This window comes from Ictidomys tridecemlineatus, chromosome 8 (genome assembly GCF_052094955.1).
Source record: "Ictidomys tridecemlineatus isolate mIctTri1 chromosome 8, mIctTri1.hap1, whole genome shotgun sequence".
Lineage (NCBI taxonomy): Eukaryota > Metazoa > Chordata > Mammalia > Rodentia > Sciuridae > Ictidomys > Ictidomys tridecemlineatus.
In genome coordinates, this window is record NC_135484.1 from 80,767,829 (window position 1) to 80,783,983 (window position 16,155).

At 32.5% G+C, this 16,155-nt stretch overlaps 1 protein-coding gene across 1 annotated transcript in view; it reads right to left on the minus strand.

The window, feature by feature from the left end:
• Window positions 1-1,690: 1,690 nt before the first annotated feature.
• The window catches only part of Mei4 (meiotic double-stranded break formation protein 4), a 174,035-nt gene continuing 159,570 nt past the window's right edge, over window positions 1,691-16,155 (minus strand). Inside the window, exon 5 of the mRNA XM_013358336.4 lies at window positions 1,691-2,931. Within this exon, the coding sequence (XP_013213790.2) occupies window positions 2,665-2,931 (267 nt within the window). The 3' untranslated portion in view covers window positions 1,691-2,664. The remainder of the gene's footprint in view (window positions 2,932-16,155) is intronic.

Here is a 16,155-nt window from a genome sequence, read left to right on the forward strand (position 1 = left end):
GGGGATGTGGAAAATAAAAGCTCACTGGATTAGACAAAGGGAATGAAAGGAAGGGAGGTGAGTATGCGAATAGGAAAGTTAGTAGAATGAATTGGACATAACTTTCCTATGTTCATATATGAATATATGACCAATGAAACTATATCATGAACAACCACAAGAATGGGACCCTAAGTAGAATAAGTTATACTCCATGTATATATAATATGCTAAAATATAATCTACTATATGCACATCTAAAAAGAACAAATAAAATAAAATGCTTAACTTAGTGCCTGGCTAGTATTATATATGTCTTACTATTATATATGTATCATTTATTATTATTATTCATTTATAAAAATTTTATTACATATTTATTTAATATAAATATCACATAATTTCATTAATCATGTACTATTAATTTATTATCATATATAAGAAAAACCATGAGTATTAGCAATTATTATCATTTTTTATCATTTCCTCCAATTTTAGTATTATTTTATGGTCTTTATTTCCCAGCCTTATCCAGTTTCAATACTGCTTAATTCCTACTGTCTCCATTCTTTATATTCCCCAAACCTTAATTCTAAAATTAGAAATTAGCCAAATCTAAATTACTATAATATTATTAACTACTATAATTCTAGATTGACTTTCTTACATTTCTTCTCTTTCCCTCCCTCCCTCCCTTCTTTCTTTCATTTTTCTCTCTTTTACTGAAACATACAAAAACAAATGTCTCATTTTATTTTCTTTTTTAACAGCATATTTAAACCTCAACACTAAATTCATTGCACATTTAACTCTGTTATTGATTGAAACAGAAGGTAATGAAAGGTTGGGTATCATATTCTTACCTGAACTTAAGTGCTTACATAAAAAGAAAACAAAATGGAGATAAAATATCATTCTATTTTATATAGTAATAATGATTCTAACATCTCGTATCTCCTATAATAGATAAGATTTGTAGTTTAACTTTCAGACCTTGAAAGCTTGAATCCTACTGGAATTAAAAATTTGTCTAGTTACAAAAGTTTCATAGCTGATCATTATGTTGGTTGGGTGCAGTGGGAAAAGGGCCACTGTGATGCACTGCTACTTAGGAATCTTTTTAAATAAATATGGAAGAGAGAAGATGGACACGTCACAGGAAGTGGGTTTTGTGTAATCTTACCAACTGAAGTGACTGACAGAAACCTTAAGAGGTGTTTGTAGGATCCAGATATAGAAAGACCTCATCCAGGATCTAGAATTTTTGTGTTTAACTGGTACTTGTGTTAGAATAAATTATTGGCCTCTAGTCTCCACTCTCTCCTGTATTCATGCCTTTTGCCACATAGCTTTTTCTCCCACTACAAGTGGAGTGTACTTTGCTATTCCTTTTCTTTGGGCTTGGATATTTGATGTACTTGGCCAACGTGTGTGGGTACAAGTGACAATGTGATATTTCTCAGCCCAGCCTTTTTCATCCTGCTCAACTGTCACTGCCATAAGAAGAGCTTCCTCTAAATAGCTGCTTCTCTGTCAGCCTAGATCTGAGAATAAGCACATATGGAAGAGACCAAAGCTTGACTTGTTGCAAGAAATCTAACAGTGTTTTAGGGCTTTGTGCATGCTAGGCAAGTGTACTACCACTGAGCTATAGCCTCAGTCCAAGTCTTTATTTTTTTAAGAAAGCTAGACACCCCCTTCCCCCCATGATTCTGGCAGATGATATAATTTTATACATATTGTAGAAGGAATTAGCAAGGTTTTATTTAGTACCAATGGCATTTAAAAATTACAATTAAAATAAAAATCACATATAATTAATAAAGCAAATTTATATTTGGTATACTTCAAATTGCACAATAAGAAAGTATATAATGTGTTCTATTAAGCTTGTTGGTTGTACTTTTAATAATTGAAATGAAGTCAATTAAATTGCATAACTGAAAAATTCAACCAACACTTTTATATAAGTATAAAGTATATTTTCTGGTTGGATTTTAGAATTTATAGAAGCATCGTTAACAACTTAATTATATACAACTTAACTACATTTAAATAATCATAGGAATTTTGTAACACAATCAACAATCAAAGCATGCATTTGTTGAGAAAAAAACAATGCATATTTTGAGGAACTAAATAATACTTTCAAAAAGACTTGACGAATATGTTCATTATACAAAATTAAATGCTCCAAGTTTTCCAAATATTAAAAAATTTCCTCCTTCTTTGCAAGTACCCTCTATGGTGACATAAGAGATATAAGCACAGTTATGTAAGAAAATATGTTTTAAAAACTGCATTTATAACTAATTGTTTTAAACACTTTGTATTGATAAAGCCACAAAATTCTAAGATCTCCTTCATTATCTTTTAGAATCTATTATATGAAAATCTTTCACAAATATTTGTTATGAGAAAGATAATTAAAGGTCCATTTTTGAGAATAATAGAGCTAGACTATATTGAGTGACATAAGATACAATTACATGGGAATGAGGCAAGTAGTCTCACCTGAACAGACTGATTTTAATATAGAAAGATGACTCATAATCTATTTATCCACAATTGAAGACTAACCTTTAAATTGAATTAATGATTACATTTAGATATCAATTTAAAAACATTCATTTAAAATATTCTTGAAAATATTTATGCACAAGATCTTCTGATATTTGTAAATCATTAGGGAATTGAGTTATTTTCAACAATTTCTATCTCTGCTGAGTTCAAGAGAATGCCCAGTCTCCATAAATAAAAAGTAAACAGAGGAAATGCATCAGAGAGCTGGAAGATAGTTTCATCATGGTTCTGAAGAAATTTCTTGATTTCCGGGTCATCATGCCTTATATTGGCAGTGTGGTCTTTGGTTTCCATTTGAAGAAGCTGCTCTAGAACCCAGAACAAGGAGAAAATATTTTCATAGCGTGTCACATCGTAACTGGCTTGTACCTACAAATAAATAACAAAATATATTAAAAAATAGGGATTGATGGGGAAGGAGAAGGGACAGGAAAAAGAGGAAGGGTGGAATGAAATTATGCTATGTACATACGTGAATACACCACAGTGAATTCCACATTGATTTATATCTATGAATCACTAATTAAAAACAATATAAATAGAACAAAGACCAGAAGGAAAATGGGGAGAGAGGAAGGAAAGGAAAAGGAACGTATTGGGGACTGAAGTTGAGAAAATTATATTCTATGCTTACAAGATTAAGTAAAAATATACCCCAATACTATGTATAATTCACTATTAATAAAAATAAATAAAAGAAAAAGCATTTTAAAGGAAAATAAAATCATTAATTCAAGTCCAGTTGATAGTCTTATTACCTATGTAATTTTCATAATTGGTATTTTGAGATGTTCTGGCTTAATTAAATTTATCGTGGTCCACAAAAAAAAGTGATTAGATTAGTTCATTAAGATGCCAAAAAATATTTTCAGAAAAAGTACAAGTTTTGGATTTATTTAACATTTTCTGTCTTCTTCTCCCTTTGATTGGTGGAGGAGAGGAGAACAAAGAAGAAAATTTCTTATTTTCAAAGACTTTATAATCATAATGAATGACTAATGACTTATTTTTCCCTGGACAATTTATAAAGCTTCAAGTTTTTTCTCTGAACTGCTATACACATTGAGCATCCCTAAAACCCCAAATCCCTTAATCCAAATGTTCTAAAATCCAGAACTTTTGAGTGTCCACATAATACCCACAAGTAGAAAATTCTATACCTGACTTTGTTTCTGGTTGTACACAAAATGTAGGTGCACTACAAATACTGTGTAAAATTACTTTTATAATTGCATAGGGTGTATATGAAACACAAATCGATTCTGTGTTTAGACTTGGGTTCCATCCCCAAGATATCTCATTGAGTATATGCAAATACTTGGAAATCTGAAAACATCTGAAATAGGAAATATTTCTGGTCCCAAGAATTTTGGATAAGGAACACTAAACTTGTAATTAATTACTCAGATTATCTGAGAATACTTGGCATAGAACCTTACACATAACAATATTGAATGTTGAAGTCAATATTTTCTCAAAGATTTCCAATACATGATACTTCTGCCAATGGTAATATGAGGATATTTGGGAGTAGGATTTTAGGGCCATGTTTGGATGAAAAATTCACTTCCAGAGCAGGTAGAGTTATGATCATTAAGTGACTAGATGTGGTCTCATGCTAAGTGTATGCAAGGCAGAGAGGAGCAGCATTATACCAAAACAGGTACATGGACATGAAAAGAAACATGATTGTACCTTATAAAATTTATTTGGCCTAAATATAAGGAAAATAAAAGGAAGGCCTAAAAAAGTGGGCAATGGTAAGCATAACATGAAACAATAGCAGTATCAGTGCAAAAGCAGAAGGTAGCTTTATTATTTGCTTACTAATTAAGAAATATGCCAGAAGCCCTGTGAGGTAAACAGAATGCTTATCAACATTCTACAGGCAAGAAAACTGGGCTTCTGAGAAGTAGACTAATTAGAACATCAAGTCTACTGATCATAACCAGGGACATTTTTTTTCTTATACATTTCATTTGTTCATTAAAAGTCCATTACCATTGAGATAAAAGAAAGAAATGTGTTAGAAACATTTACCAAATATATTCACTGTGATAGTACAGAAATGAAAGAACATTCTTTTAGATTCAGGGGAATTTACACTTCAAAAAGGTGGTCTGGTAAACAAATATACCTTTATCATTGAAAATAAATAGTTTCTTTAAAGCTTAGTAATAGGAACTAACTCCCCTCTGCACACACATCTTCCCTCAAAAAGTAGCCACTATTATGCCACTTTAGAACTGAGCCATCACCTATTCCAACTACAAGCCGCAGACTACCTGTGAGCATGGATACTCCAGATATGTTCTCTGTGGCTACAATGAAATCTCTCACATCTTAGACAAAGTCCCTCCTATAGCAAGAGAGTTTGCACTCTGGGATCCAGAGCCATGGTCTTTGAAAGTGCCTATGTTTTGGACATTAGCTCAGATACCATACAGAACTATGCCCTGCACTAACCCTGGAACACTACAACTCTGACCATGACAGTGCTCCCATTCTCAGTTTCCTGTTTCACAAGTATTCATGCCTTGCATACTGTTACCAATGCAGCAGTGGGTGTACCAAGAACCAGTGCCATCACTGGCTGAGGTATCACAGTAACAGTCCCTCAATATGTCCCTATGTTTCAAGGCTCAGGTCTATGGATGCTTTCTAGTCATCACTCTTGTGCTGAGAAAACCTTGAGAAAACCTCAGCAGACTTTCCTGGTGGAAGAAAAGAGTTTGGAAGTACCATAGTAGACATTACCACAAAAGATGCCACTCAATAAGGATCTCAGAATATTCATCAAGACTGATCTCATCAGCAGAGCTGCAAGACTACAAAGCTGTGCTGTCACTGGTGTTGGAACCACTACCCCACCCAGAAAATATCCTCCTACTCCATGGCACAAAGGGGAAGGCCTTCCCACACCAAAATTGGCCTGTAAAGTTAGAGATGACTGTTCTATCAAATGCATGATAACAATGTAAGGCAATAAAAAATGTGAAAAATTAAGGAGACATATCCCTAAAAAAAGACATAATAATGTCCCAGTAGCTTATCCCAAAGAAGTGAAGATTTACAAAATGTGTGATGAAGAATTCAAAATAATTATTTTAAAGAAGCTCAGAGAAATAGTTCAACAAAATCAAGAAACAATGAATGACCAAAATGAAAAATCAAGCAGATAAACTGAAATTGTTTTTTAAAACATAAAGAAAAATTGAAGCTGAAAAATAAAATGAATGAAATAAAAAATGCAGTTGATAGTGTTAATAGAACTCATCAGACAAAAGAAAAATTTACTGTAAATATAAAAAGAGAATGCAAATAAATGAAGAAGTTGAGTATGATTATGGGATATTGTCAACAGAGTAAATCAAGTCAAAGGAGTGAGAAAAGGGGAAGAGAAGGACAAATGAACAGAAAGCATATGCAAATAATTAATAGCTAAAAATCTCTCCAAATTTAGGTAAGTATATAAACATCCAGGTGCAGGAAAGACAAGTCTGAATTCTCACTGATTCCAAACAAAAGTGCACCAAGACAAACTTTAATCAAATGGCTAAAAGTAAAGACAAAGAGGATTTTGAAAGCAGCAAGAGAAGCTTATCACATATATGTAGAACCAATATAAGCAAGGAGTATATTCAATGTACTAAAGGAAAAAAAGAATTCCAACCAAGAACAATTTATTTGACAAAGGAAAGAGTTCATCACCATCTGAATTCTCTTACAATCAATGCTAAAGGAAATTCTTCAAGTTAAAAGAAAAGGATGTTATCTAGTAATATGAAAGTATAAAACTCAGTGGTATAAAAGTGCACAAATTCAAAATATTCTAATGCTATAAAGGTGACTGACATGTGAATTGCTTATATATTCAATATAAAGGTTAAAAGAAAAATATTTAAAATAATAATATCTAAATAACTTGTTAATGGATACACAGTTTAGAAAATATAAACTATGACACCAAAAATATAAATTGTGGGAATTGGAATAAAATTGCAGAATTTTTATAAGACCAAAGATAAGCTATTTTCAGGTTAAAACAGCTTATTTTATAAGCTATAAGACTCTATGACTTTTTATAACCACTTCATATCTAATCACACAAGAGACAGTAAGAAAGGAAGAAAGGAACAAAGGATCTATAAAACAACCAGATAAGAACAAAATGGAAGCACAAAGTTCTTACTATCAGTAATTATGCTGAATATAAATACATTAATGTCTCCAATCAAAAGTCAGAGAGACTAAATGAATAAAACAAACAAACAAACAAATACCAAGTAAATGCTGTCTAGAGGAGACTGACTTTACCATTAAGTACATATATACACTGAAAGTGAAGGGATGAAAAAGATATAACATGCAAATGGAAACCAAAAGATGGATAGTATGACTACATAAAAACTCAACCAAAAATATTTTAAATCAAACCTGTAAAATTAGACAAAGAAGGTCATTACATAAAGATAAAGGGTTATTCAGAACTGTAAGTACATTTGCATCCACCACTGAAGCACCTAAGTAAATATATGAAGCAAATTCTAAGAGTTCTAAAGAGATAGACTTGAATACAGTATTAGTAAGAGATATCAATATCCAGCTTTAAACAATGGATAAATAATCCAGATTCAAAATAAATATGAAAACACTGGACTTTAACTATACAGTAAATGTACCTAACAGACTGACTTAAAACATTCAATCCAACAGCAACAGAACATTCATTCTTCTGAAGTGAATACAAGGCTTTCTCTAGGAAAGATCATACTTTAGCCTACAAAACAAGATGTAACAAATTTAAGATTAAAGTCATATCAAGTATATTTTCCCACTAGAATGGTAGGAAACTAGGAAATTCATCAATAATAGAAAATAAGCAGGTTCCTTAACTATAAATCTAAAAAGAAGACATTAAAATATATGTTTAGGCAAATAAAATGAAAACACAATAAACCAAAAAGGGGATGTATTAAAAGCTCTAAGAGAAAGTATGTAGCAATTAATGTTTATATTAAAATTTAAGATTTCAAATAAACAACATAACTTCATACCTCAAAGACTCAGAAAAAGAATAAACTAAACCCACAGTAAAAGGAAGGAAAAAATAAGTATCAAAATGAACATAAAAGAAACAGACCAAAAAAAAAAAACAGAAAATATCAATGAAATTAAGAATTCATATTTTTTAAAAATAAAAACAACAAACCTTTTGGCAGGCTAAGAAAAAAAAGTAAAAACTCAAATAAATTTAAAAAAATGAAAGAGGAAGCATAAGAAATTACATGAACATTTATACACCAACAAATTATTTAATTTAGGAAAAAAAACAGATAAATCCCCAGACACAAACAACCACTAAGAATGAATTTTTATGAAGAAATAAAAACATTAGAATAGGCCAATAATAAATAGTGAGACTGAACTAGGTAAGTTTCCCATCAAAAAACATCCCAGAAGGGCCTGGGGATGTGGCTTGAGCGGTAGCGCGCTTGCCTGTCATGCATAGGGCCGGGTTCGATCCTCAGCACCACATATAAACAAAGTTGTTGTGTCCGCCGAAAACTAAAAAATAAATGTTGGAAAATTCTCTCTCTCTCTCTTCTCTCTCTCTCTCTTTAAAAAAAAAAAAATCCCAGAAGCTGATTTCTTCACTGCTGAATTCTACCAAATTAAAGAAAAATGGAATACTTCTACAATGAAAATTATTAAATACTGAAGAAAGAAACTAATTATCTTACAAGATGGAAAGATCTCCCATGTTCTTAGATAGAATTAAAATTGTCAAAATGGCCATAATAATAAAAGCATTATACAGATTCAATGCAATCACCATCAAAATACCAATGACATTCTTTGTAGGAAAAAAAAAAGTTCTAAAATGTATTTGGAAGAGTTATAGACACAGAGTAGCCAAGGCAATCCTCAGCAAGTAGAGTGGTGCTGGAGGCATCACAATACCACATCTCAAATTATACTACAGAGCTATAGTAACAAAAAAAAGTATGGTATTGGCATCAAAGCAAACATGAATACCAATGGAAAAGTAGACACAGAAACAATTCCACATAGTTATAGTCATCTGATACTTAATAAAATTGCCCAAAACATACATTGGAGAAAAGATAGCCTTTTTAAACAGTTCTTGGAAAACTGGATATACATATGTAGAAGAATGAAAGTTGACCTCTGTCTCTCATCCTGCACAAAAGTGAACTGAAAGTGGATCAAAGACCTAGGCGTTAGACCAGAAACTATGCAACTGCTAGAAAAAATTTACAGGGTCAACACTCCATCATAAAGACACAGACAATGACTTCCTTAACAGGATCCCTTGAGTTCAAGACATAAAAATCAAGAATCAATAAGTGAGAGGGCATCAGATTGAAAAGGTTTTGCACAGAAAAGGAAACAATTAAGAAGGTAAAGAGAGAGCCTAAAGGATGGAAGAAGATCTTTGCCAGCTGCTCCCCAGGAAACTAATAATCAAAATATATAGAGAACTCAAAAATATTAACACCCCCCAAATAAAGTTCCAATCCATAAATGGGAAAAAGAACTAAACATAGATTTCTCAAAAAAAAAAATATATATAAATGTTCAACATCCCTAGTAATCAGGGAAATGCAGATTAAAACTATATTGTGAGTTTATCTCACTACAGTAAGAATGGCAATTATCAAAAATACAAATAATAATAAATGGTGACAAGGTTGTGGGATAAAAGATATATTAATATATTGTTGGTGGGACTGAAAATTAGTACAACCACTTTGGAAAGCAGTGTGGCAATTTCTCAAAACAGGAGGAATGAAACCACCATGTGATTTGGCTATTCCACACCTCGGTATTTATCCTGTATGTTATAGTGATGTAGTCACATCAATGCTTATAGCAGCATAACTCATAATAGCCAGTCCAGGTATCCATTGACAGATGAATGGATAAAGGAAATGTGGTATATATTCACAATAGAGTTTTACTCAGCTATAAAGAATTAAATTATGATATCTGCTGCTGAATGGATGAAACTGGAGAACATTATGCCTAAGTGAAATCATACAGGAAGTTAAGGGTTGAATAATTTTATTTACAGAATATAGATCAAAATGATGGAGAAAAAAGGGTAGGAGGCCCCCATGAATATTGAAAGGAGATCAGTGGAACATAGGAAGGATATAAGTGGGAGGGACAAAGGAGGGGAAAAGAGAGGAACACTGGAATGAAACTGACCAATTTTTGCTCTGTACATATATGAATATACCATAGTGAACTTCACCTTTATATCTATAAAGCACTAATTTTAAAAAAGTATAAATAAATTGAAGGAAGACAAGTAGAATAGAGTAAGAGGAACAAGGGAAAGAAAGAAGGGAGGGAAAGGGGAAGTACCAGGTACTGAGGTAGAGCAAATTATATTTTAAGCTTGTATGATTTTCTCAAAATGAACTCCAACATTATGTATGTCAATAATGTACTAATAAAAAAGAAAACATCATTCACAATAACTATAAAAATTCCCAAAGTACTTAGAAATAAATTTAGTGAAGGAGGCAAAAGCTCTTTAGATTGAATACTATAAAATGTTCATGAAAGAAATTATAGACAGAAATAAATGGAAAAATATACTGTATTTGCAGATTGAAAGAATTAATATTACAATGTCCATAACACTGAAACCAATCTACAAATTCAATGCAATTCATATAAAAATTTCAGGGATACTTTTAACAGAAATAGAAAAAAACATTCTAAAATTTGTATGAAATCATAAAAGACTCTGAATGCCAAAGCCATCTTGAACAAAAAGAACAAAGCAGGAGGTCTTACACTACCTGTCTTCAAAATACACTATGAAGCCACAGTAATCAAAATAGCATGGCACTGGAATAGAGACAATTGACCAGTGGAATATAATAGAGATCCTAGAAAAAAGCCCACTCATCTATGATCAGTTAATTTTCCACAAAGTTGCCAAGAGCACATAATGGAAAAAGAGCAGTCTCTTTAATAAGCAGTGCTGGGAAAAGTAGGTATCCCACGTGGAAGAATGAATTTAGACCCTCATCTTCCACCATTTACAAAATTCAACTCAAAATGGTAAGAGATTTAAGTGTCAGACTTGAAACTAAAAACTACTAGAATAAAACATAGGGGCAAAGATCTGTTAACACTGGCCTGTGCAATGATTCTTTTTAGATAAATCCCCAAAAGCATAGGTCAGAAGAGAAAAATAGTCAAATGGATTTTGTTTAACTAAAAAGCCTCTGCATAATCTATTTAATCATCAAAAGAGTGAAGAGTCAACTTACAGAATGGGAAAACATATCTGCAAACAATGTACTTAATAAGGGGTAAGTATCCAAAATATGTAAGGAACACAAATAACTCAAAAGTTAAGAAAATATAAAATGATTTTAAAATAGTAATTTCTTAAAGGAAGATACATAAATGGCCAAAAGGTGTAATCATCAAGGAACTGCAAGTTAAAACTACTACAAGATATTACCTCACAACTGTTAGGTTGGCTACCTTTTTGATGAAAAAGTCTAGAGATAATAAGTGTGGATTAGAGTTTGAAGAAAAGGTAACCCTTCTACATTATTGGTGGACAAGCAGATTAGTGCGGCCATTTGTGGAAAAGTTCCTCAAAAATTTAAAATAGAACCAACATATAAATCAGCAATACCACCACTGTGTGTGTGTGTGTGTAGAGAGAGAGAGAGGGGGGGGGAAATGCAATCAGGATGTTGACGGGACCCCTGTACTTACATTCAGTGCAGCATTATTCATTGTAGTCAAGATAGGGAATCAACCTGTATGTCCAACAATGGATGAACTAATAAAGTAAATGTGAAATGTATTTCAAGGACCACTAGTCAGTTCTAAAACAAAAGGAAATTCTGTCATTTGAGACAACGTGAATGAAGCTGATGGACAACATGTTAACCGAAATACATCATGTCACTTTAACTTAAAGACAGATACTGAATGTTCTCACTTACATGCGTAATCTTAAAAAAAAAAAAAAAGCTAAACTCATAGAAACAGAATAAAACATTGATTTTCAGAGGCTTTTAGATGGGAAGATTGGGTATACGTTAGTTACAGGTCACAATTTCAGTTAGATAAGAAGAATAAGTTAAAGACTTCTATTGCACATCATGGTAACTACAGTTAACAACTGTATATATTATGCACCTAAATTTGTTAGGGCTTTAATTTACAGTGGAGTTTTGTGAATCAAATGGATACTTTTTTCAAAGTTATTTAGGTTATTTCTAGTTGATAATGATTCTCATGTATAAAACAATTTCATAAATAGTAAAGAATTCCTAAACTATACCAATCAAAAAATAACAACTGATTTCCATTTTGATAAAGACAGGATATCCCAGTTCATTTTAAGACAAGGTGTAAAATAGGTAGAGTGGGTCTTAGCATCTTGCCCTTTGCTTTGAGGATCCCACTTTGAGCATGTGTAGCAAGTGGATTGGGGTTCCAGCTGCAGTGTTCCATTTCTTTATGCTCTTCCATACTTTTTTCTCTTACCAGAATTTATCTGTATTGGGTTCCAAATATATCCTAAAATGCCTATTATTATAAGTAAGTTGATTAACTTTTTGGCTTCAAAATATCAACAGCTTACAGAATATTAATTTGAAACTAACTCCATTCCCAACTCCATTTTTTAGGGACAAGACAGGAAGGCACATACATGTCTTAGCAGTCCTCCCTCTCAACAAGACTAAAATGGCATATCTGTAGGGAAGATCTTTCCTCTAGTTCCCAAATTTCTTTATTCTGGCAGCTGCCTCTTCTGTTTAATCATATGCTCACACACTTGCTGAATTGTGACACAAGCAGAATGAAAGCTAGAATAAATGGTTTTAGGAAGAAAATTCCCAATACATGTGGAACAGACTTACCTGGAAAACACCCAGGTGTTCTGCCTGAACACTCTGCCAGAGAACTAAATGAACCTTTGTACACACACGGGTTGCTTTGATCTGACACAATGCTGTCAGTACACCTTCCACCTAAGTCTTTCATTATGAATGAGTTTTGAGAGGAAGCTTCTATATCATGGCTACTTCTCATTATCTGATCCCATTTTACCTAATGGGAGTCTTCAGATGAGGAAATGCTTCAGTAGTAAACAAAACAAAACACTAATTTTTTTCTTTAGCTTAATAATCATATTTTTTATTTTTTAATTAGTTACAGATGATAGTACAATGACCTTGACATATCATACATTTGAATCAGATGGGATATAATTTCTCATTATTCTGAGTATACAGGTTGCAGAATCACATTGGTCATGCAGTCAACTAAATTTTTTTTTTTTTAAAGAGAGAGTGAGAGAGGAGAGAGAGTGAGAGAGAGAGAGAGAGAATTTTTTTAAAAAATATTTATTTTTTAGTTCTCGGCGGACACAACATCTTTGTTGGTATGTGGTGCTGAGGATCGAACCCGGGCCGCACGCACGCCAGGCAAACGTGCTACCGCTTGAGCCACATCCCCAGCCCTCAACTAAATTTTTTAAAAAACATTTTCAAAATCAAAACATTTATTTATTTATTTTTATTGTTCTTGTTCTTGAATCATCTTGAGAAAGTAAAAATGTCCAAATATTTTTTAAAGAGTGTAAAATATTAATTTTTATTTATATATTAAATTATACTTCAAAATGTAAATTCTAAAGTTCAGCTACAGACACATGATACTAATTCCTCATTATTGTTCTAATTGTAATTCAGTGAAAGTTAACTTGACATTTTAGTGGAGACTTACTATCCTTGAAGGAGACAGTGCTAATTGCTTAGGCCATATTCAATTTTTCTTCTTCATCAATATGACCCCAGTTTTGTTCAAGGTAAGAATGGATGAAGCAAAATTTTCACATTCTCCAGTCACCTTTTGGGCTAAGTTTAAGGTGCAAGTAACTGGGTGGGGCTCCTGGAAAAGTTAATTAGTGGCAGCCATCATCAGATAAGCAATCTGGTTCACCCATAGATATAAAGGGTCATATTCTGAAGGGCAATATGCAGCTCAGTATACCCAATATACCCAACAGGGATGCCTGCACCTTCTTCCATGTCAGCGTTCCCCTCTTCCATTTTGTTCTGCTGAAATGGAAACCATGAGAGTTCATCCAGACACAGAAGAAATTTTTAAAGTATTTTAGCCTTGAAAAGGTGCCTCCTTAGGCTATTTCTGACATAAAATAGATAAGAGATATCTAAAGGGAAAAAAAGAATGTCACATTCTTTGTCAGCAGAAAATGTAACAAAAGGTACTATGTATTTGAGGTTTAGTTTTTAGTTGGGATGTTTATATTTCATGCTATAAGATATGGAAATATATTAATCCAATGATTTAATAACTTATTCATGCAAGCCAACGGCATGCAGAGGTGGAGTCTGGCCTGTTAAGAAATAAGCTTGCTGCTGTGGAAGGAGCAGATACACATTTTCCTTTTTGCTCCAAAAGCAAGAGGAGAAGGCAAAAATTAGAATGTTACAGAGGAGAAAATTAAGTCAAAGAGTATAGCCACATAATCTAAATGTTAAATTAAATGTTCACTGATTATAATATACCATTAGCTCAGTTTCCTATGTGCCATATTTTTCTGGACAAAAGCATTAAGTAAGATCCCACCAAAATTAGTTGTCTTCTAAAAGAATGAATTCAACACAATCCTTTAAGGAAAAGGTCAGTTGCCACCATGATAATTAAGTGGGAAACTTATTCTTGACTTTTAATAAATTGTCCTTTTTTATTTGGTAGAAGGCAGAGAAGGCAGTAGATTTTAGTCTAGTATTCTAGGGGGATGAATCTAGGGGTATTAACTCTGTCTGAGCCATTCACTAAGCAGCTTGCAGCTTCAGAAGCACAGGAGAAAGCTCAAAAAAACTAACAAGCAGGGCTCACCAGGGGCTAGCACTTATTGTACCTGACCATGCTTGCAACAGTGCTCAAGGACACAGCAGAGAATCATGTGCAGATTTATATACATAAGAAATCAATAAGCTTATGATTACAATAGAAGCACACATTGATTTATACTTTGTCTATTACAAAGGTTGTATTATATCCTTTCTATCTCCCCACAACCTGGGTGCTAGTCCCATAGTGAGGAAGTATAAAGCTCTGGTCAAAGCATAGTGCAGTTAATTAGGGGAGATTTCCTGGTGATGAATTGTGAGCCAGAGCACAAAGGAAGTGAGGGGTATGGATTGGTGAATTATCTTTTGATCAAAGTATTAGAAAAAAAAGAATAAAAAGGACTTCATGGACATTAATCTGTTTTGCTTTATACAGATAAAAAGCAAAGCTACCTGCCTAAAATGTAGACTCCTAGGAATTAGTCCTAAGGGGATTTTGTTTAATTTGTGGGGTAACTAAAATTTAAAAATCTACTTTATATACAAACAGAGATATGAAAAATTGTAGTATATGTGTGTAATAAGAATTATAATGCAAAAATCCCCACAAAGTACATGTATAAAGGCATGAACTGGCATGAACATACTTTATATACATATGAAAAATTGTGCTCTATATGTGTAATAAGAATTATAATGCATTCCACTGTCGTGTATTTAAAAAAATAAAATCCATTAAAAATAAAATAAAATAACTATACTATTTAAACTACTAATATTTGGATTCTCATTTTGTTTTGTTTCTATGGGAAGTAGGTTCAGCAAGTAGGCAAGGTTGTGCACATTAAACTATTCATGAAAGAAATATATACATCAAATAAAAGTTTTCAAAAACCTATTTTTCATTACGTAAATTGTTTAATGATCTTATCATTAACCAATTTTACCTGCTTTCTTAAATCTGCTTCTTAGAGCTGAATTTATAGGAAAAAATGATAGCAAAACAAGTAGACTGAATAAGAAGGCCTATGGTCAAGAAGAGTTTGGGCAAGAGTCACAGAAAGGAGAGAATGATCTGCATTTGTTGACAAAAATATGGACAAAGACTCTCAACGGAGATATAAATGGCTGAGTCAGTAACTGACATCTTTGAGAAAATAAAATCTTACTAAGCAAGCTTCTTTGTAAAAGAATACTGTCAATTTTTTTTTTAAAAATTATTTGTTCTTTAGTTGCACATGACAGTATAATCTATGATCTATTTTTAAAATATTTATACAAGCATGCAATATATCGTATTCTAATTAGGATCCCAGTCATGGATATACACGTTGCTGAGGTTCACTGTGGTATATACATATATGTACATAGGAAAGCCAAAGAATATAAATGACTGAACTGGAATTTAATAAGCAATGAGTATGCATTAAATCGACAGTATTCCAGATTCATTCCACTGGAATACTGTCACGCATACTTATTGCTTATTAAATCTCAGATCTGTAACTGACTAGCTTTGTCATCTGGGTAAGGTATTTCTAAGTTCTCTAAACCTCATTTTCCTCCTCTAAAATTTGGAAATAATAACAGCAACTACTTTGGTGGGTTACTGAGAGGATTAGATTACATATTTAAAACAGCACAGGAGCACATTCATTCAAATAAACATTATCTATTATCTTTTATAACCATCATCATT